The 22,674-nt window shown below is 38.7% G+C and overlaps 1 protein-coding gene across 5 annotated transcripts in view; it reads left to right on the top strand.

Moving 5' to 3' along the window:
* LOC149019759 (metal ion-binding protein) overlaps positions 1-22,674 on the top strand; it is a 157,576-nt gene that overhangs the window by 123,254 nt on the left and 11,648 nt on the right. For all 5 annotated transcript variants that reach the window (XM_089153729.1, XM_089153730.1, XM_089153732.1 and 2 more), the window contains 3 exons: positions 8,098-8,328; positions 8,413-8,696; positions 9,463-9,738. In XM_089153729.1, the coding sequence (XP_089009855.1) occupies positions 8,098-8,328; positions 8,413-8,696; positions 9,463-9,738 (791 nt within the window). The remainder of the gene's footprint in view (positions 1-8,097; positions 8,329-8,412; positions 8,697-9,462; positions 9,739-22,674) is intronic.

Here is a 22,674-nt window from a genome sequence, read left to right as displayed (position 1 = left end):
TTTAGGAAAGCTATCAGGTAGAGATTGCATCGGTGTTCCAGACAACGTGCAACAATGGCGCTAGACTCCTCTCTTTTTAGGCTGGTTACAATTGCCAACCTAAATGCTTTAAGGGTGCCACGTATATTGGTACCGTTGGTGCACCACTTTTTTCAAGGAATCCAACAGGTAAAGATTGCATGGCCATTCTTAAAAAGTGTGAGGAAGGCTTAAAGGATGGAAAGCTGAAGTCCTTCCTTCTTGATGCAACAACTATTTGGAAAGTTACTAAAGATACATACTCTAGAGTCGGCAATGATGCACAGTGTTTTGAAATTAAATGGAAAATCCATCATTTACAACAGAAGGACCTTACTCTTTCTCAGTACTATAACACTCTTCGGGGATATTACCAGACTTTAGATTTCTATGGAAGTTTACACCGAAGAATGCTGAAGATGCTATTGCCTATCAACAATGGGAAGATAAACAGAGAATTTATGATTTTTTGGCAGGATTGAATATAGAATTTGATCAAAATCGCACACAAATCCTTTCTGAGAGCCTTTCCCTTCTCTTGGCTTAAGCCTATGTCATGGTAGATACAGAGGACAGTCGAAGGACAGCTATGGTACACACTCAAACATCTAATAGATTTGCATTAGTGGCTGGTTATGGCAATAATAAATCTAGTTCTGAGTTTTTTGCCCTCCGGTAAAATGCGAGTATTGTGGAAAAGAGTGTCATACAAATGACAAGTGTTGGAAGTTGCATGGACGTCCAACAAATTCCCGTGGAGGTAGGAATGGAATCAAGGGCAGCAATCAACCATCTGCAAATCAAGTCAATTTTGACACCCTAAGTACTCCAACACCTCTCTCCTTAGATGAGCTTCAGCACCTTCACCAATTGATATCTAAACTTGACTCATCTTCTCCAGTATCGACTTATAGTGCATGATAGCCTCTATCATTGTTCCCTCTGTTGATTCACAATTCCCTATAGGTATTTTTGGTTGTCACAATGTCAATTTGACTTATCCCTCCTGGGTAATCGTCTCTGGGGCAACCGACCATATGACAGCCTCATCTACTTTGTTTCATACCTATTCATATGTCCCTTTTGCTCAGGATATTCGAACGGCTGATGGGTCTCTCTCCCCTATCTCTAGGAAAGGATCTGTTATCTGTTCGACTTCTCTTACCTTAACTAATGTCTTGCATGTTCCTAAGTTTTTGGCTAATCTTTTATCTATTAGTAGCCTTACTCGTGATATGAACTGCGAAATAACTTTCTTTCCTTCTCATTGTGTGTTTTAGGACCTAGAAACAGGGCTTACGATTGGCAGTGGTAAACAAAAAGCGGGGCTCTACGTAATGGATGGGTCCCAACTCTTTCTACGGTCTCTAGTTCCACCTCTCCTGCACTTTTTACCTTATTACAGTGGCATAGTCGTCTTGGCCACGTTCCTTTACCTATTCTGTCCAAATTATTTCCTGATCTGATTAAAAGGTGTAATTTGAATGATTTTTATTGTGAGGCATGTATTTTGGCCAAACATACCAGGCATGTTTACCCTATTTCTAATCGTAGTAAAATCCCTTTTTCAGTCATTCACTCTGATGTGCAGGGTCCCTCTCGGACCGTATCTGTATCTGGTCATAGATGGTTTGTTACCTTTATTGACTGTTGTACTAGGACCACATGGGTTTACTTCACCAAAAAAGTGACATTTTCTCATGCTTTCAAAATTTTCATAATATGATTAGGACTCAGTTTGGGGCGACAGTCAAAATCCTTCGTACAGATAAAGGAACTAGGTACATCGGTGGCACATTCCTTCCTACTTAGCAAACCATGGCATCATACACCAAACTAGTCACGTTGACACTCCACCTCAAAATGGGGTTGCCGAACGTAAGAATAAACATCTACTTGAGGTAACACATTCCCTCATGTTTACTATGCATGTGCTTCTTCAATTTTGGGGTGACGCCGTTCTTACTGCAGCATATCTAATTAACCGAATGCCTTCCCGAGTCTTAGACCAACGTTGTCCCCTTGAGGTTCTTTTAGGGACAACAACCTTTACAGTGTCACCTAAGGTTTTTGGATGTGTTGCCTTTGTCTGGAACCACCATGTTCATGGAAGTTAGATCCTCATGGGTTAAAGTGCATTTTCTTGGGTTATCGTCCTACATAGAAGGGGTATAAGTGTTATCATCCTAGTTCTCGTCGTTTTTTCATCTCTATAAATGTTGCATTCCAGGAACAAATTCCTTATTTTCCCCCTACACCTCTTCTGGGGGAGAGTTTTAGTGAAGAGGTTCCACTGTTGATTCCTCCTTTTGATATTTCTCCTGAGATTCCTGCAGATGATTCTCCTTTGGAAGATGGAATGACCGGACAGGAATAGCTGGTGGATGATATACAGGGGAAGACTAGACCTCTGAAGACCTATCAAAGAAAGCAACGAGTGACCCCTTCTACACCAAGCCAGTCAAAAGCTTTGGTTCCTAGCCCTGAACAATCCATTCCTCCAGGTGAGTCTATCTTTGACCCTTCTTTTAATCCTACTTTAGACTTACCAATTGCATTAAGAAAGCAGTCTTGAACTTGCACCAAACATCCTATTTTCAATTATGTTTCATATCAGTCACTATCGCCAGAATTTGAAAGTTTTATTTCCTTTATGTCCTCTACTTCTATTCCTAACGCTTGGCAGGAGGCATTATCTCACTTAAACTGGAAAGAAGCTATGGATGACCAAAAGCTTATTCCTAATGCAAGCTTTGGAGAAAAACAAAATGTGGGACTTGGTGACTTTGCCCATAGGAAAGCAGACTATTGGGTGCAAATGGGTGTTTGTGATCAAGCACTTGGTAGATGGGACTGTTGAAAGGTACCAGGCAAGATTGGTGGCCAAAGGCTTCACTCAGACTAATGGCGTTGACTACCAGGAGACATTTGCCCCTATTGCCTAGATGAACACAGTTCGTACTATTATTTCATGTGCAATTAATAAAGGGTGGAGTTTACAACAATTAGATCTGAAGAACGCCTTTTTGCATGGAGAACTCCAAGAAGAGGTATATATGGATATACCACCTGGGTATTCTACTACCGAGACTTATAGGAAAGTGTGCAAGTTAAAGAGGGCTTTATATGGGTTGAAGCAATGTCTAAGAGCGTGGTTTGGAAGGTTCCATAAGGCAATGATACTAATGGCTATAAGCAGAGCAATGCAAACCACACTTTGTTTATTGAAAGAGAGGGTTCCCATACTACTATACTTTTAGTATATGTAGATGATATTGTGATCACAGGCAGTAGTGAGGATGAGATTTCAGCATTGAAGATTTTTTTGGATACCGAATTTGAGATCAAAGACATGGGAAAACTCATATATTTCCTAGGTTTAGAGTTGGCATATTCTACTAGCGATGTATCTCTATCCCAAAGGAAGTATACATTGGATCTTCTTGAGGAAACTGGGATGCTAGGATGTAAGCCTGTTGAGACTCCTATTGAGCCTAACCTACACTTGAAGGCAAAGGAAGGAGAACCAGTTGACAAGATAAGGTATCAAAAATTAGTGGGAAAGTTGATCTATCTATCTCACACTAGATCTGACATCACATTTTCAGTTAGTCTTGTTAGCCAGTATATGCATGATCCCCTCACACTTGGATGCAATATATCGGATCTTGAGATACTTGAAGGCTACTCCAGGAAAAGGGATTTTAATTTTAGCTCATGGGCATTTGAAGATTGAGGCATATATAGATGCAGACTGGCCAGGATGTCTAGATGATAGAAGGTCTACCTCTGGGTATTGTGTGTATGTGGGAGGTAACCTTGTGACTTGGAGAAGCAAGAAATAGGTTGTGGTTGCGCGGTCCAGTGCAAAGGCCGAGTTTAGGGCGATTACTCAAGGCATTTGTGAGGTTATATGGCTTAAAGGGCTGCTTCAAAAGGTTAGGATAGATTTGGAGGTTTCTATACAGTTGATAGTAAGTCAGCAATCAGCATAGCTGATAACCTAGTACAGGATGATAGGACTAAGCATGCGGAGATTGACAGACATTTCATCAAAGAGAAGGGTGAGGCTGGGTTGATCCATATCACCTTTGTTATTTCAAACGAGCGGCGGGCTGATGTGCTCACAAAGAGCTTGAGCACGAAGGTATTCAATTACATTATAAGCAAGTTAGGCAAGATAAATATCTATGCTCAAACTTAAGGGGGAGTGTTGAAAACATGGACTGAGGTTTTCTAATTAGAATAGGATTATGTTTCCTAATAAGTCTAGAGTTAGTTTTTTATTTCTATTTGTTTTATATTAATTTTTTATTTCTATTTGTTTTATATTTCCTTTTCCTACTTAGTATAGGACTTAATTAGGTTGTAACTATAAATACCCTATTGGGGTCTGTGAATAATTTACTTTGAAGAGCAATTCTTCACATTACAACACTTATCCATCCTAGTTTTGCCACTCATCCATCTTAGCATCCTCATTTCTCATACTGAGTTTATCTATATGATTCTTTTTAATAGCCCAACATTCTGCACCATACATCATAGTTGGTCGAACAACGGTCCTATAAAACTTTCCTTTAAGCTTTAATGGAATACGCCGATCACACAAGACCCCAGACGCACCTCTCCACTTCATCCACCCTATTTTAATTCTTTGAGAAACATCATCCTTTATGTCACCTCTTTTACTTATGATTGAACCTAGGTTCCTAAAACGATCACTCTGAGGAATCTCCTTATCATCAACTATCACCACCTCATCGTCTACTCGATCATGACTAAAGTTACAAACTAGATATTTTGTCTTCGTTCTACTTAGTTTAAAGCCTTTTGATTCCAAAGCTACTCTCCATGATTATATTTGGTATTAATCCCCACTCGAGTCTCATCAATCAACACAATATCATCAGCAAAAAGCATACACCAAGGGACCTCATCTTGAATGTCTTTGGTTAATTCATCCATTACAAGTGCAAATAGATATGGCTTAAAGTTGATCCTTGATGTAGCCCAACTGTAATTGGGAATTCATTATTTTGTCCCCCATTGTTTTACACTTGCCACCGAACCATCATACATATCCTTAACTATATCTACATATTTACTTGCAACACTTCTTTTCTGTAGTACTTGCCAAATTAACGCTCTGTGGACTTTATCATAAGCTTTTTCTAGGTCAATAAATACCATATGAAGGTCTTTCCTACATTCTCTATACCTTTCCATAAGTCTCCTAATTAGGTAAATAGCCTTCATTGTAGATCTTCTCAGCATAAACCCAAACTGGTTCTCCATAATTGTAGTTAAGTGTCTCAAACGGATTTCAATTATTCTCTCCCATAATTTCATAGTATGGCTTATCAATTTAATGCCACTATAGTTATTACAGCTTTGAATATTCCTATATTTTTGTAAATTGGAACCACGACACTACTCCTCTGTTCATCTAGCATTTTCCTTGTGCTCATAATCTTATTAAACAACTTAGTCAAAAAAAACTAGTCCATGGGTTCCTAAGCTCTTCTATACTTCTATTGGGATTTCATCAGGATCTTGTGTCTTGCCAAGTTTCATCTTCCTTAGTGCTTCTTTTACTTCAGACATCGAAATTCTACGTATATAAGTTTGAAAATTGGTGTATGGGTGAAAGGTGTGATCTTTCGAATCATTAGTGCTTAAAGTATGCTCATTTAGTAGACTAGAGAAATAGATTTTCCATCTTTTCTTGATGTCCTCATCACATACTAATACTTTACCATCTCCATTTTTAATACATCTAACACAGTCAAGATCTCTACTCTTCCTATCCCTCATCTTAGCTATCCTATAAATAAATTTTTTTCCCTTCTCTTGTGCCCAATTTAATTTATAACTTTTCATACTTCTTTTCCCTTGCTTTTCCCGCAATTTTCTTAGCTTCATTTCTATCCAACCTATACCTTTGAAGATCCTCAACATCCTTAGTTTTTGCCATGTCTTAAAACTAGCTTTCTTATTCCTAATGGCAGCTTGAACCTCACTATCCCACCACCAAGTCTCTCTATAAGAATGGATCTTTCCTTTTGATTCACCTAGGACATCTTTAGCCACCTTCTTGATACACATAGCTATCTCATTCCACATCGCATTAGTATCCCCCTTAAAATCCCACTTTCCTTGTTTGACTACTTCATTAACGAAGGATTTTGAGCACTCTCCTTTCAAGTTCCACCATCTTATCCTGAGATAGTTAACCTTGGACCTTTTATGAATTTTTGGGGTTCAGGACATATTCAAGACCACAAGTTTATGTTGTGCAGTTAAGCTTTCCCCTGGTATCACCTTGCAATCCTTGCACAACAATCTATCAGTCCTTCTAGTTATGAAGAAATCTATTTGGCTTCTATGGTGTCCACTTTTGAAGGTAATTAAATGTTCATTTCTCTTTTTGAAGTAAGTATTTATAATAGATAGATCAAAAGCAGTAGCAAAATCTAAAATTGAAATTCCTTCCTCATTCCTCTCTCCAAAACCATATCCTCCATGTACACTCTCATAGCCTCTTTGATCTTTTCCAATATATCCATTTACCTCAGTACCTCTTTCTTTGTAATTATAGTCCTAATCGGGATTTCTTTTGCTCAAGCACATTTCCTATTATATGAAAATTGCATCTTCCTTTTCTTTTAATTTGCTCACACATAATTCCTAATTAACGTTTTTAGATTTGCTTACGTATAATTTCGATAAGCTATGCTAGGCAATTCTGGTGTGAATATGTACTTGCCAAACTACAAAAACACCTTTGCTACCATGATGAGAAAAGGTAGAATTTGTGGGAGATTTATACTTGTTTGGTTGTGTGAATCCCTAGATTCATGAAATCTAGAGATTCACCTTTTTATAGTAAAAAAGTGTATCTGTAGATTTATGGGTATGAGGTGAAATCCAGAGATTTCACCCCTACTATAAAAGCGTTAAACATTTGATTCATGACTCCATAAATGTTTTTTCATGATGAATCTATAGATTTCATTCCAAAGATTAAGGCTAACCAAACAGTCAATTTTATGAACCATGACTCCATAGATTTGAAATCTCTAGATTTTTGAAATCTCCAAACTCAAGTAACCAAACAGGCCCGTAAACATTTTACAAATATGTAACTGGTACCAGATTTATGTCCAACAAATTACATACTTCCTCTCTTGATATTCCTGAATCAAAGGCTATGGATTCTATGTTGAGCGTCTATTTCACTACAATGCAAGACTGCCTATCTTGTGCACTTGTGTATGGTCTCTAGGGCATCAACCATTGGCTTGCCAAAATACACGGTACAAAACTGCAGTAAATAGAACCTCTCAGGCCAAAGGTCAAATGACAGGTTCGAATCTCATACCCTAACCACTGGCAGTAACACATGCAAGGTTCTTTCTGGATTCTATTCTATATGCACATGTATGTGTACTCGCATTTATATATTGAAAACTCATTTCTTATTATATACAATGCGACGACCATATAAATAGGATTTCCAGTCCTATCCCTGGTCAAGAATTTTTTTGGGTGAAAACCAGAACTACTAACATTTATTAATTGAAGTGGGTTTAATAGACGCATATCCAACAATTAGACAGTTGATCTATCCATTTTTGTGAGTGAAGTTTCCTTTCTGGTCTTCCAGGACAGTGTTCATGAGTTGGAAGTGCAAACCAGGTGTGTGGTGGATCTAAGTGCTTATTGTATTTAGATAGACCTGAGGAGTATTCAAAAAGCAAAAAGTTGATCATATTCGCATACCTTTAAAATGCTTTTTTATTCAGTTGGTCCTTCTGCTTCTGTTGAACTGTGTTGCTGACTGGTGGATTTCTGTTTTCTTTCCCAAACACCTCAGTTATTCATGTTTTTCATTTGGAAGAAATTTTCTTAGGTTTTCCTAGAAAAAAAGTGCAAAAGAATAGGAAGGGAGGATGTTGATAACTACAATCAAATAGTTTATCATGGGTCTATGGGATGGGAGTGGGGTCAGGAATAATTTCTTTCTTGTGAGTTGCTCGGCATTGTTTCTAACTTGAAAATCTTTATATCCTACAGGTGGATGGATACCCTGTCTATAGCATGGCAACTCCAACAATTTCTGGTGCTAGAGAAATGTTAACCTATTTATGTGCCAAATCATCTACAGGTGAAAAGGTTGCTCAAAAAGTTATTATAACTGATCTAAGAGAAGAAGCTGTCGTTTATGTAGATGGCACCCCATTTGTCCTGAGGGAACTAAATCAACCTGTTGATACACTGAAGCATGTGGGGATAACTAGCTCAGTGGTGAGAGATAAGGGAACATCCATTTTCCTAAAGAATATATTGAACTGAATAGTGATCTTATTTGGTTTGTTTAAGCATATGCAGGTGGAACACATGGAGGCCCGGCTGAAAGAAGATATATTAGCTGAGGTCAAACAGTCAGGTGGTCGAATACTTTTACATCGGGAAGAGCATTCTTTAACTTTAGATCAAGCCAGTGTCATTGGGTACTGGGAGAACATTCTAGCAGATAATGTAAAAACACCTGCTGAAGTATATAGTGGTCTGAAAGACGAGGGGTTTAATATTGAGTACAGAAGGATTCCACTAACAAGAGAAAGAGAAGCTTTAGCTTCTGATGTTGATGCAATTCAGAATTGTAAAGATGAGTATGTATCATATCCTAATTGATGTGTGATTTCTCCTTCAAAATTCCCTGTTTGATTTTAAATTTTCAAGCAAATGTGCACAGCTGTTTTTTCTTCGGAGTCCCATCAGTCAAACCATTAGTAGTCTTAGCCCCCAGAGATTAGCCATTTCTTACTGGCAAATGAAATTTTTATTTATGTATATTTTCAGTTTTTCTGACTGAATGATTGAGTCACCATTTTGAATGTTGAGAAAACATTTTGCTGATTGTTCTATTTATAAACTACAATCTTATTCGTAGACTACCTACTGGATGGACCATTATTTGAGGATAGATCATTTAGACAATAACAGATCCAGTTAATATACTTTCAATAAGGGCTGCATTGAATTTCTATTCATTCATGCTTCTCTTTTTCTCTGTGGTTGATGTAAAATATCTTATGGGAATGCTTTTTGTCATTTGCCATCCAAGGTGTAAAGTAGCATTTGTTTAGGTTTTCAATTTACTTTCTTCTTTCCCATTTTAATTGAAACTTAATTTTTTGTGCATTTTGAAACTATTTGTCCCGTTAATTTTTCGCACGGGTGTGTGATGTCACCCAGATTGAGTTCCTATGTAGTCTATTACAAAGGGTGAGACAGGCAATCTTCATTTGATATTTTTGCTAGCTGAACAGTCAGCTGGATATGGCTTAGCTAGCTTCATCATAATCTTTCAGCTGTTTTTTCTTTTTTTCTGAAGTCTGACATGAACTAAACAGTTTTCTTTTTTTTTAACTACAGATCTGCAGGGTGTTTTCTTTTTGTATCACACACAGGGTTTGGAGGGGTTGCTTATGCAATGGCTATTATTTGTCTCAGACTGAATGCAGAGGGGTCGTTTGCATCTGAACCATTGGTCGCAACTCAATGTCTATCCTCAATGGCTAAAGACCACTTACAAACTTTGGCCTGTAATGAAGCATGTAAAGAGGGTGATTACAGGGACATATTAAACCTCACTAGGGTTCTAATGTATGGCCCCAAGAGCAAAGAAGATGTTGATCTTGTTATAGAAAGGTATGTTACTAACCAAACAATAGTGGAAGGATATAACTTCTTGAATACCTACTCCATTAAGCATAGAACAAAGTATTAAACTCAAAGAAAGTTGGATTTGATGATTGATGCTGGCAAAATTTGAAATTAGACTCTTGTAGAATTTGAGAAATTCCTTTTGCTGAGGCCTAAAATGGGCATTAACTATTTTGTAGCAAGTGGCCTCTGCCCAAATGAGGTTTCATTTTCTTTCTTCTATAGTCTTTTCAGGTTCACATCAGTAATGCTATCCAAAAGCATAAACACTAATATTTGGCGTCAACTTTTCTGCATATCTAGTCTGGAAAGATATGTTAGCTACTCATATTCAATTGTGATTTACTTTTGTAGCTTTGTACAATATTCACAATTTGCAATGACTTCTTAGTTCGTAGCAACCAAGCTGGTTTATACTTTAGTATCTTAGTTGTAAGGTGTAACTTTGTATCTATTACAAGGACAAATGGCATGGCTGCAAACTGTGAAGGCATTCCAAGGTTTAGTACTGAATTGGAGTGTCAAAACAGTAGCCAAATATTAAGGGTTGGTTGCACATGTAGGAAGTTAAGAAGTGCTAGAGAACAAGGAAGGTGAAGGTGGAAGGTTGGAGGAGAGAAGATACTGCAGTGTTGTGTGTTGGAATATTCTCTCTGATTATTGAAGGAATCCAAATTGTATCTATGTGACATAAGCCCTCTTTAGTTATAGAGTTTTTTACAGGTTGCACACTATAATGGGGTGAAACTTTGGTTACCTGTTGGCAAAATAAAAGCAGCTGCAAGTGCACGGTATCATGTAGCTAACGCCTTGATCTCAAGGAGATATACCACTTAAATTTAATCTTGTTAATGGTAATGTGAGAGTGAGAAGATTCAAATTTTTAATTAATTACTTTATACTAAATTAGCAATCCTAACACATGCATCTAACACGATCGAATTGGAAGTAAAAATAAATACATTCATCATCTAATAAAAGAAAATGCATAAATAATTAAAGATATAAATAAAAATTGATAACAATAGAAAAAGCCATTTCCTCCATTTGGCCCCGCTCAAGGTGTTCCTATGGGTTTGGGCGAGATTGGTCATGGATTTTGAGAAACTTTTTAGGATCTTCCATCTGTAATCGGATTGGCAAACTAGTGTTTTGTGCCTTGATCCACCACCTTTGGTGGGAGCGCAATCTTCGGAGGTGGACCTCCAAATCTCGTTCTATAGACAAGATTTGGAACACCATCTATTTTGATGTTTCTTTTAGATTATTAGCTATTCACCATGCCCTGTTGATGATACCCCAAGGAACAGGCTTATTGTTGTCTCCTGGGTCTTAACTCTACTTTTCGGTCTTCTTCTTAGAGACCCTATTCTCTTGCTTTCGTTTCTTTAATATATTTATTTATTCATCTAAAAAAATAAATAAAGAAAAGGAGGTGATTCGATTGTTAATTTTGGATCAAGGGAAGGGGAGTGCAATTAAGATGGACTTTGATTGTGGACCCTTTGTCGTAGCTTACGGTCCACTAATTAGGGGAATAGATATAAAAAAAAAAAAAAAAATGTAGAAAATAAATAACAGAACAAATAACAAAGCAATAAATAAATAGGGAACCTTAACCAAAGAGAGGCATGACCATAGGCATCTTTGATTGAGAACCCAAGGGGAATGGGAAAACAATAATAAATGCTGAAAAATAAATCCCAAGTTAAGAATATAGAGGGATAGAGAGGAGAGGGAATGGAAGGGGGAGGACAGAAGATTACTGACAAAAGCTACTTACTACATCTGTGAATCTTGAATCACAAAAGAAAACCTTGATCAATTTGAAGTTCAACCGACCCTAACACCCAAATTTAGAAGAATTCAAATCTGCAGTTGCTAGGCCCAAAGAAAAACAAATCCTTTTAAAACTTGAAACTTGAACTTGAAACTGAACTCGAAATTGAAATTACATTGATTGAATACACTTGCATAAAGGAAATTAAACAACTTGAATAACTATTGCATTACATAAAAAAAATTGAACCTAAACATTGAATCTAAAAACTAGAACCCACCAAGAATTCAAAGAACTTGAAAAGGCCTAAAAGAACTAAAAAATAAATAAATAAATAAGAATAATAAGAATAATAATAATACATAATATAAAAATAAGAAAGTGGGTGGGGAAAAAGAAAATAAGGAAGGAAATAAAATCTAATAAATAAAATATTCTAGAAAATCCATGGAAAAATTGGAAGATCCTAATCTTTGACTACTTGTGGGCCCCATACATGCACTAATATTTTTATTTTCCAATAAAAATAAAATTCTAACTAATTTCAACCATTGATCAAAATTAGCTTTTTCATTTTTAAGATATTCTTAGAATTGGCCCATTATCTCATCTCAATCTACTCCTAGCCCATCATGCTCCAAATCGGGCCCTTTTTGCACTTTGAAATTGAATTGGACCATTCTACGTGTAAAATAGCATATATCGTACTCATAACCTCCAAATATTTGCTTAGCTCCTAAAACGTCTTAAAATCTGCAATAACAACAAAAAACCCAAGGTAGCTCCGCTCAAAGAGTGTAAAATGCATGTTTTATGCCCTAAGATTTCACACATAACTGTGCTCATCAATACCTCACTTTAGTGGCCTAAATTACAGGTTGCACAATTGTAAAATTATGAGTTGCACACTATTAAACTTTCATCCAAGATTCTGTTTAGTCACATGGAAAATGACCATATTGCAGTCATTGGATAAAATGACATAAATACCCCCATTTAACACCCTTCTATACCCAACCCTTAGGTCACCAATCTTCTATTTATACCTCACCAGAAACCCCCCACCTCTGGCATTAGAACCACCCCACCCGCTCCCACTCCCCTGCTGGCGACCACTGCCCCCACCGTCTCCTTGCGAAAATCAACCCCTTTTATGGGTTGTTAATGGTCTTCTTTGTACACTTAAGACATCTTGCATTGATTGGTTCCGAAAATCACCCCCTTTTTGGTGCAATGTCAAAACTGAGAGTTGAACGCATTTGTTGTTCCCCTTGATCTCTCTGTCCTCACGTCGTTCTATAACTTGTACACTTCTCATTCTAGCCTCAGACCCAGCCTCTCTCTTTCTTCATTTTTTCTATGCGTCAAGAAGCAAAATGGCAGCTATTATGCAAGGGATTGGAGTTGTCACTTCTCTGTCATCATTGTGTTCTTTCAATTCTAAGGGGTTTTAGCTAGCCTCTATCAAATCCCTCCCTAGTTTTCATATTTTATCGTTTCAAGATCTTTCATTTCAACCGATTCAATTTTATTGTTGATTGCGATTTTTATAATAATATTCTCATTAAAGAAACTGGATCTGATTGGAGACTTTGCTTTACTTCATTTCAGAAAGGATGGCAACTTCTTTAGTTGTCAAGTCCGATGGAAGGGTAAACCCTGCTTCTAATCTCAGAGCTTGTAATGTTGGTGGTAAATTGGTTACCAACACAGTTGCAGTTAAACTTCTTAACCTTATTTATAGTTTTGTAGAATAATGGATGCTTCTTAATCAATTGAGTTGAATGTTGTTCTCCCGGCAAGGGGAAGGTGGGGGCGGTGGTCGCCGGCATGGGGAGCTGGGGTGGTTTCCAGTGGCGGTGGTGGGCGGTTTCCGGTGAGGTAAGGGAGAATCCTTCTCCCACCTAAGAGTTGGGTACTGGACGGTATTAAATGGGAGTTAGTTATGTCATTTTATCCATTGACAGCAATATGGTCATTTTCCATATGACTTAACAGAATCTTGGATGACATGTAATATTTGCAAATGTGCAACCTATAATTTAAGTCACTAAAGTGAGGCACCTAGAGTTTCACCTCCATTATAGTGTGCAACTTGTAAAAAACTGTTAGTTAGACTCGCTTTTGGTGTCACCATTTTCCATATTCGGCTCAAGCGCAATCTAAGAAGATGTTCCTAGACGTCTGAATACCTTCAGTACATTTTTTTTTTTGGTGAATGAATAATTTAATTGAAGAAAGCTGAAGCTCCAAAAAGAGGAGAACAATGGCCAAGCAAGATATACATCAAGGGACACAGGAGGGGGAAAAGATGCCCTATGCATTTAAAGTGTGGCTATCCCTAGAGAATCTTTACAAGAGGCAGCCACAGAGGAATGTTTTCCTTTTACATCGAAGGAGATGGGAGTCCCAAATTTGACAAAAGGTTCTGGAGTTGGATGTCCATTTCCTAAGAGTTTTCTCAATGAAAATTTTTCTTATCGTGCTTTATTTTCCATTTTGGAATGGTGCTCAGTGCGTAGGTGGCAAAGTGTTCCAAACCTCAGCTACCCGACACCGATTACATACCTACGGCGGTATAGACCAAGGTTTTCGAGGTACGATGCCCGTTAACTATTTTTTAGGTGGAGCGCATCTTACCTTGCTTGCGACAAAAACTACAGAAACAAGGAACTTATAAATGTGATTTATGGTGACAGCAAAGGCAAGTTTTCAAATGAGGTCACATATGGAGGAGCCTTGGAAGTCATAGCCACCCATGTCCATTCTCCCTCAAAAGAAAGGATTCTTCTTGGCCTAGGCCAGCATTTAACATGGTGTCCTTCCAGAAAGAAGTACCAAAGGGCAGGCAAAGAGAGGTGCTCTAGATATTTTGTGGCATTCCAATTGAGGGTATAGTTGGGAGGAATGCCAAAAGCTTGAGTGGGGAAGCAACTTGAGAAGGCTCTCTAAAGAGTAAAGTTGTGCCTAATGATGTGATCTTTTAGCCATTGAAGAGGAGACTTGGCATGCTAGTTGTATTTACATTCTTGATTCTTCCATATTGCAGCCCTCCTTTTTTCAGGCCAAGGATCAGAATCAGTAACAAGGCCAGCTTCGACCAGCCTCAAAACCAAGATATGGTCATCTCGACTGAAATTTCAATCAAAACTTGTTACTTTTCCCAACAAGTTTTAACTGCAAGTTTCAGACATCTTTTGATGGTTTTTTTCATCTGCTTTCTTGTTTACTACCTTTAAAAAGCATAATGAACACAATGGAATTCGTATTTTGCTGAAAAGAACAATAAAAATTTATCATTCATATTTACTAACACATGAGAGGTTCCAAGGAACACAATTTTTGTAAAATTGAAAAAACTATATTGTATACATGAATTGTTAGGTACCAAATTACATATACAACAAAATATAGTAACCAAAAACAAAGTCTTAAACTTAGTTCCAAGTTGAGTGCGTGGGTGAAATCTGTGGATCTGTCCCCTATTTATAGTAGTACTCTGAATACTGGACGGAAACTGCCCTATGACATGGTATGCCTGAAGTTGGCTAGGAACTCATTCACTGCTTTTCTATAGGTGGGATCATCAACGTAATGCAGATATCCCATCCTAGGCAATTTGTTATAAGGAAAATGACTTTGTGTGACACCCACTCTCATAATTGGTCCAACTGGGCGTCATGGTACTACTACTACTAATGGAACTCCAAAGATGGAGTCTGCAAATGATGCACCTTCATCACCATATCCATACACAAACATATTGCTGCCATCATCAATAGATAAATAGATGACCCCCAACTCCACCATATGCTCCTGCATATCCATAGCCATAGCCATAAGCCCCATATGGTGCAGATTCGACACTCTCCATGCCACTATCTTAGGACTAGGAGAAAATAATGATAGTATCTAGTATCCAAATCCTTTATGCTCAATTAGGCTCATAGATCCTATGGAGCCTGCAAGTTGGCCATATCTATCTGAGAACTATCATCCTGATGTCCACAATTATGTCTGTGATGGCTGTATGTACGTGGGGAATCTTGTGGTGCATGCTCATAATGAGTCTCCCATGTGGCCTTGGTCCTGATGGTGGTACCTTCTCATATTGAGAACTCACTCCACTGCTTAGCTCACCTAGTGTTTGACCACCAGTATGACCATCATCATCATCATCATCAGATTCCTGGGCCTGATAAGTGGCTGGGTGGCAACATCATCAGTGTCGGAAAACTATATGTTATCTTCATTATTCATCGATGCACCAAAGTGTGGTACGAATGGACAAGTGGGTTGTGTTTGCACCCTCCTCTCCATGGCCAGGAAGGCATCCACATCAACCCTAATCTCATGAGCAATATGTTTACCGGGATGACCTCCTTCATCCACCAATGGCTCTCCTCTATCCCTGACCAACACAAATAAGCGGTTCTCATCATCATCTTCCACCTCAAATATGTCGAACAACTCGTTCAGGCCATTATCACGATCCATCCCTTACCTAATGTGATCCTCCCACAGTTTCATATTATAATGCACATAGACAAGGCCTTCTAGCCACTTCAAACCTAGTTGGTTGCACCTATTAAAGTCAATGAAGTTTAAAGTGTGCTAGTTTGTTCACACCCAGTGGCAAAACTTGTCTATGAGAGCACTTTACATGCAATCACTGACGAGTCAGTCCCAAATTGCAGCCACCTCTCAAATGAAACAAACATATGGAGTTCAATTAGTAAGGTTATAATGTTATATATAACTTAAGTAAAAACTAATAAGCATAGGAGAAAAACTAAAAGATTGGATATATAAAGATATCGACTAACCCCCAGTGGTGGTTTCACGTGCTGATATTCCGTGGTCAAAGATCTTGATGGCATCCCTGAAGGACTTCATCTAAAATAAACAATAACTAGGTTCGTATGAAATTAAATAATTAACCTAAGTCACTAGCTACTAGTGTCCTCACAACCTTATCTCCGAGTTGATTATTGCCTGTCAAAGAGGATCTAGTTCCATCCTCTCCATTATAGCTAGGATTGCACTTATATATCTTGTCTCATTGCTAGCAAAAGCTTATAGTGGTACTTGGGATCTAGAAAATATGCTAACAATGAATAAGAGGAAATAGTGAGAATTGAGAAACACGACTGCATAATAATAATAAATTCAAAATTAAATCTACTAACTATAAAGTATAAACTCACCAGCCTTATGGAGTGGATGTTGCAGCTGTCGCTCTCATCTATCGTAGATAACCTTAAGGAATTATTTGTTGCTTCTTGGGTTGACCGACTGGACTTGCTACTTCATCATGTCAACAGCACCCATCCGCAGTACGGTCACATCAGGTTCAAGGATCTTCACTACAATCCTCGAACTATCCCAAAAGCCTTCACTAGAAATGGTGGTTTGTGTTGTCCTCCCATCTAGAGTTAAAGAACCTTCCCAATTAAACCAATCCTATGATGCAAAAATGGACCTTAGGCCAGCCTTCTTGGTTGAAAAGTTCTATAATGCAATCTAGTTGGTTACGAACCTAGTAATGCCTAACCTCACTAAGTCACCCCCACACCACCCCCTCATCAATTGTAGTGCAAACTCATGGTTATAGAGGAAGGTGTTGATTTATCATGCTCAGTCCACTACTTGTTTCACAATCTTCACTTGACCCATGTTCTTCAGCATTAGGTCAATGCAATGTGCTGTAGGAGGAGTCCAGAAGAGCTTGTACTTGGGATTCTCTATCTTCATCCCAAGCTTTTTGAAGTTGGACCCATTATCCATGACAATTTGGACCACATAATCCACTCTAACCTCTTTCACCACATTCTTCAACAACATATAAATATACTTTGCATCCTCTTTCTCGCTGGATACGCCTGCTGACTCTAGGAACACTATCCCACCATCATTGTTCAACATGAAATTGTTGATGGACTATCTAATGGGACTGGTCCAACCATCACACATAACTATAACCCTGTAATGAGCCCACATAGGCTCAAACTCTGAATGTATGTCTTTAGACCTTCATTATACTTTGCCATGTATACATGGTAGGTTACATGTGGAATTGTGCCCTGCACTCCACTCCCAACCCTATGGATGTCGTCAAATATCACATTATAATAGGGCCCCTGCGCTGCATTTGCTGTTTGGAGAAAGCAAGTCCCACTTTGTCCTTCAAATTCCCCCACATATGCTTCCTACTTCTTTTATCTTTGATCTCTTAAATAGCTAGATGTGTGCAAAGAATCTATATAGCTAGATACATGGTTTTTGTTGATGAAGCTCGGCCTCATGGGGCCCGTGGGGCTAGGGTGGCATCTACCTCCTTCCTGACACTCTCGCTCCTCCTCATAGGTTGAGATCTACCTCCATAAAACTCTGGCTCTTTAGAGAGCTTGCTCCCTTGGCCCTATGCTGCCTCCTTAACTCATCGAGCCTCTGTTGCTCTTTACTCATCTAGATGGCTGTCCTTATTTGCCATGCCTCTTGTGACTTAAATAGCCTAGACTCCCTAGCTCCTCCAGATCGAAGTCTTGCTCTCGTAGATCTAGGAGGTCATGTTGGCAAGCATCCTCAACTCCTCTCACCATACTTTCTTCTCCTTCCTCTTTTCTTTTGTACCCCTCAAGTTTTGTTGCCTGATTGATCTTTACAAAAACCTTAGGGCATCCAGTGACATTCCTATTACCCCCATCTAGATGCCACTTTAATCTAGTGGCTCTATCTCCTCCTATATGTTTCTTGTAGTAGTTTTACTCCATCCCATGCTGCTAATGTTGTTGCTTATCAAAAGTGGGAGGACAAGCTTAGAATGTATCATTTTATGGCGGGTCTCAATATTAAGTATGCTCAGAGCCATGCTTAGAATCTCTCACAAGAATCTTTTCCATCTCTGGAGCAAGATTATCCTATGGTTGACACTGAGGATAGTCGCAGGACAGTAATGGTGCATACTCAGACATTTGGTAGATCTGCTTTGGTGGCTGGTACAAGTAAGACCAATACAAGTGATTCTCGCCCAACAATTAAATGTGAATATTGTAGTCGCAAGCGACACACCAATGACAAGTGTTGGAAGTTGCATGGTCGTCCAACAAATTCCTGTGAAGGAGGAAGGAATGTCAGCCGGTGAGGAAGCCAAGCTTCTTCTCATCAAGCTAATTCTGACACCATGAGTACTCTAGCACCTCTCTCCTTTGACGAGCTCCAGAACCTACGCCAATGGATTACCAAGCTTGATGTGACCTCTCTGCATCAACTCCTAGTGCATCTCTTTTATAGTTCTCCCTTTTGGTACACAGTATTCAACTAGTATTTTTAGTTGTCACAGTGTCAATTTGACTTATCCCTTTTGGATAATCGACTTTGAGGCAACCCACTATATGACTAGTTTATCTTCTTTGTTTCATACTTAATTCTTCTATTCCCTTGACTTATGTTGATTGAATTGTTGATGGGTTTCTTTCTCCTATCTCTGGAAAGTAATCTATTATCTATTCACCTTCCCTTAAGGCCTTACTTTATCTTCTGTTTTGCATGTTCCCAAGTTTTCGGCTAATCTTTTGTCCATTAGTAGCCTTACTTGTCACATGAGCTGCAAAATAACTTTTAAATTTCCTTCGCATTGTGTGTCTCAGTACCTAGAAATAGGGCGTACGATTGGCAGAGGTAGACAGTAAGGGGGCTCTATTTATTGGATGGGTCTCCAACAGCTTTTACTATGGCCTCTAGTTCCATCTCTCCTGTTGTTTTTACTTTGTTACAATGGCATCTTTGTTTAGGCCACGTTCCTTTACTTGTTTTATCTAAGTTATTTCCTAATTTGGTTAGACATTGTAATATTAATGATTTTCATTGTGATGCTTGCATTTTAGCCAAGCAAACTAGACATGTTTACCCAATCTCTAACAATCATGGTAGTGTTCCTTTTGTTGTTATTCATTTAGACATGTTTACCTTTATTGATTGTAGTTGTAAGTCTAATATGTATAACTTTATTGATTGTTGCACTAGGACCACGTGGGTCTACTTACTGCACCAAAAGAGTGATGTTTTTTTCATGTTTCTAGATTTTCTATAAGACATTTAAAATTCTGCCTTCATATGATGGGACTAAGTGTTAAATGGGTGTTTCCCTCTTACCTTGCTCACCATGGTGTCATACACCAAACTAGTTGTGTTGACACCCCTCCTCAAAATGGGGTTGCCGAACGCAAGAATAGACTCCTTAAGGTGGCACGTTCTTTGATATTCACTATGAATGTGTCTTGTAGGTGTTGGGGGATGCAGTCCTTACTGCAGCTTATTTGATTAACCGAATGCCACCTGTGTTTTGCAACAGTGGTGTCCCTTTGGCGGGTCTTTTAGGGACAATAACTTTTACGATACCACCCAAGGTGTTTGGTTGTGTTTCTTTTGGCCGAAACCACCATGTTTATACTAAGTTGGATCCATGTGTCTTATGGTTCATTTTCTTGGGTTATCATGCTACCCATAAGGGATATTAATGTTACCGCCATGCTTCTCATTGTTTCTTTGTCTCCATGGATGTTATGTCCCAGGAACAAGTTCTTTTCTTTGCCCCTACACATCTTCAGAGTGAGTGTCTTAGTGAAGAGGTTTTTGTCTCTTGGTTCCTCTAGAAATCTCACCTGAGATAGTCACATCCACCCAGCCGGTACCTTATCTGGAATACCCGAGTGTGTGATCCACAACCTCGAAGATCAAGTTTAGGAACGATCATATCCACATAGCACAATAACATAATCGAAAGCAAGAATAAATCATTGTATACAAGTAACTTAATAATAATAATCAAGAAAGGATCACAGAAGGATCACAAAAATATCAGAGTGCAGTAAACAAGATACCAAATCAAAAGATAATTGTAGAGTATAATAGAAATATACCCCACAAACAAAGTGGAAGGTAGATTAAAAATCTAAAGCAAGATCTAAAGCTATTACAAATAAAATATAAGTCTACAAGAAAAAGAATAAACTAGTCAAAATCTTCCGTCGGCTCTTCTTCTTCTTCTTCAGTCCTCGCCTTCTTCACCTTAGGGTTGTACTCTTGTAACCTCGGATCAACTTCTAGCTCACGATCCCATCGGCGAATCAGACGATGCCGGCTGCCATCAATAGGAGCCATCAATGTGGTCCAAACCTGCGTACTGGTCACACCATTGTTTATGACCTTCTCCATTGATTTTCGAAGTTGAACCATATAGGGAAGGGTCCTCCGTACCGACACGGGTTCTCTTTCGTTCCTGCAAAAGCATCTAAAAACATGTCCCCCGAAGGGTAAGCTTAAAAAGAAACTTAACAAGTAGTTCAATCACAACAACCATCTACACACAATTTAAAGCAAACATAAATGCAATGATATGAGACATGAATGTAAGTATGCTTCTAACTCTATATATGCTGGTATCTATTGGACATTAATTAAGTCATAGCACCATACTCCTCTGGGTAGGTCTCAAATCACTCTCCCTCAACCATCTCGGTATCTTGGGTTCTCCGGTGGTAATTGGGTCTTGCATCTCTCTCGGAAATTCCATAGCTGGGGTTTAGGTCACCGCTCTCTCACATCACCATTGGTCTAAGTATTTGCGCATGTTAGGGTTAATCTTAGCCCAATGCAAGTCATCTACTTAGTTATATCAACTTAAGGTTAGATACTTCCATTCTTCGCCTCTCGCGATCCTTTCCGGTATCCTTCCCACTAGAATCGTCGTATCCTATGGCTACAACCAACTCAGACTACGGACTCATTAACCCTATTGGTCATCCACAAATAGTAAACGGGAAGCTCTCATGTCCTCTCACGGGTTGGTTACCGGTCTTGAGCGCCCATAAGCCCAAGTCTACTACTGCAACCCTACCAATGAATGACCCCCACAATGTGATTCATGTCCTCTCATGGGTTGGTTACCGGTCTTGAGCGCCCACAAACACCCATTGCTGCCACGGGTCACTCGATCTCAATTTCCCTCCGAATCGGGTCTGATATAACAGGGTATTCCTAGCCAAACACTTCTAGACATGCCCTAAGTATGTCAACCAGTAATCAAGGAAAGCGTCAAGGGGCACCATAGGAATGCGTCCCATACCACCTCCACTACTGTCCAATGACAGAAACGCCAAAAGGGCATTCCCCATTCCCCAATCCCCAATCACAACCTAGGCATTCACATCACATCATGCTTTCATACGTATCATAATCAAGTCCAAATCACATTCACATCATTCATAATTGAATCCAGTATGTAAATCACAATATGAGTAACCTACTGTAATTACAGAAGTAATATAATGTAAAGAAAGTAAAACAACAGTAGCTAATTCATGCATTCAAGTCTTAGCATAACAAAGCATGTAAATATGCATATTATGAGTGAACGTACTCACTTCGAATTCCGAATCTATAACCTTCAAGTTAGAGATCAGAGAACAAAACCAAAATCACCTAAACAATCACCTAAACAAGCTTAAACAAACATGTATAGTTCATAAGAAACAAATCCAAGAGTTCGAAGTCGAAATGGAGTCAAAACAGGGAAATTGATGTCACTGACTCAATGGGTCGCTTAGCTGGGTCTGTCAGGCTGATCGACCTAAGTGATCGACCCACAATGTTCTGTATGGACAGAAAACCCTAAATTGATCATAACTCCTTCGTTTGAAGTCTGATTACTCAAAAATTCTAAGGGGAGTTGCACAAAAACATACTAAGACTATCTATGATGATTGAAGCATCAAACATGGTCAATGGGATAGAATTCTAATCGAATCATAAAATAGGGTTTTTACCGAAATCGATCCGTGGATTTCACGGAGAGACTAGAGAGAAAGGGGTTTCACTCTAGGAAAGAAAGAACAGTATTTAAAAATCAAAAATTGGCATTGGGAAGGGTCTAACATAAAAAAGAACTCAAGGTCTTCGAATAGATACCCATTCTTGAAGGTTACCCTAAAATTGCCCCTCAAAATCAACCCACAGCAAATTCTCAAAGTGATAGAAGAAAAAGGGATTCACCCAAAAATTATGGGGATAGAAGGAAAGGTCATAACAATGGCATGAGACCTTCCTCACAATCACAGAGGTAGATAGAAAACAAAGAGAGA

The sequence above is a fragment of the Hakea prostrata genome, chromosome 4 (genome assembly GCF_041222555.1).
Source record: "Hakea prostrata isolate BN-2017 chromosome 4, UWA_Hpros_2, whole genome shotgun sequence".
NCBI classification, from domain to species: domain Eukaryota; kingdom Viridiplantae; phylum Streptophyta; class Magnoliopsida; order Proteales; family Proteaceae; genus Hakea; species Hakea prostrata.
Note: the sequence above shows the minus strand (reverse complement) of the source record. Positions and strands in the feature narration are given on the sequence as shown.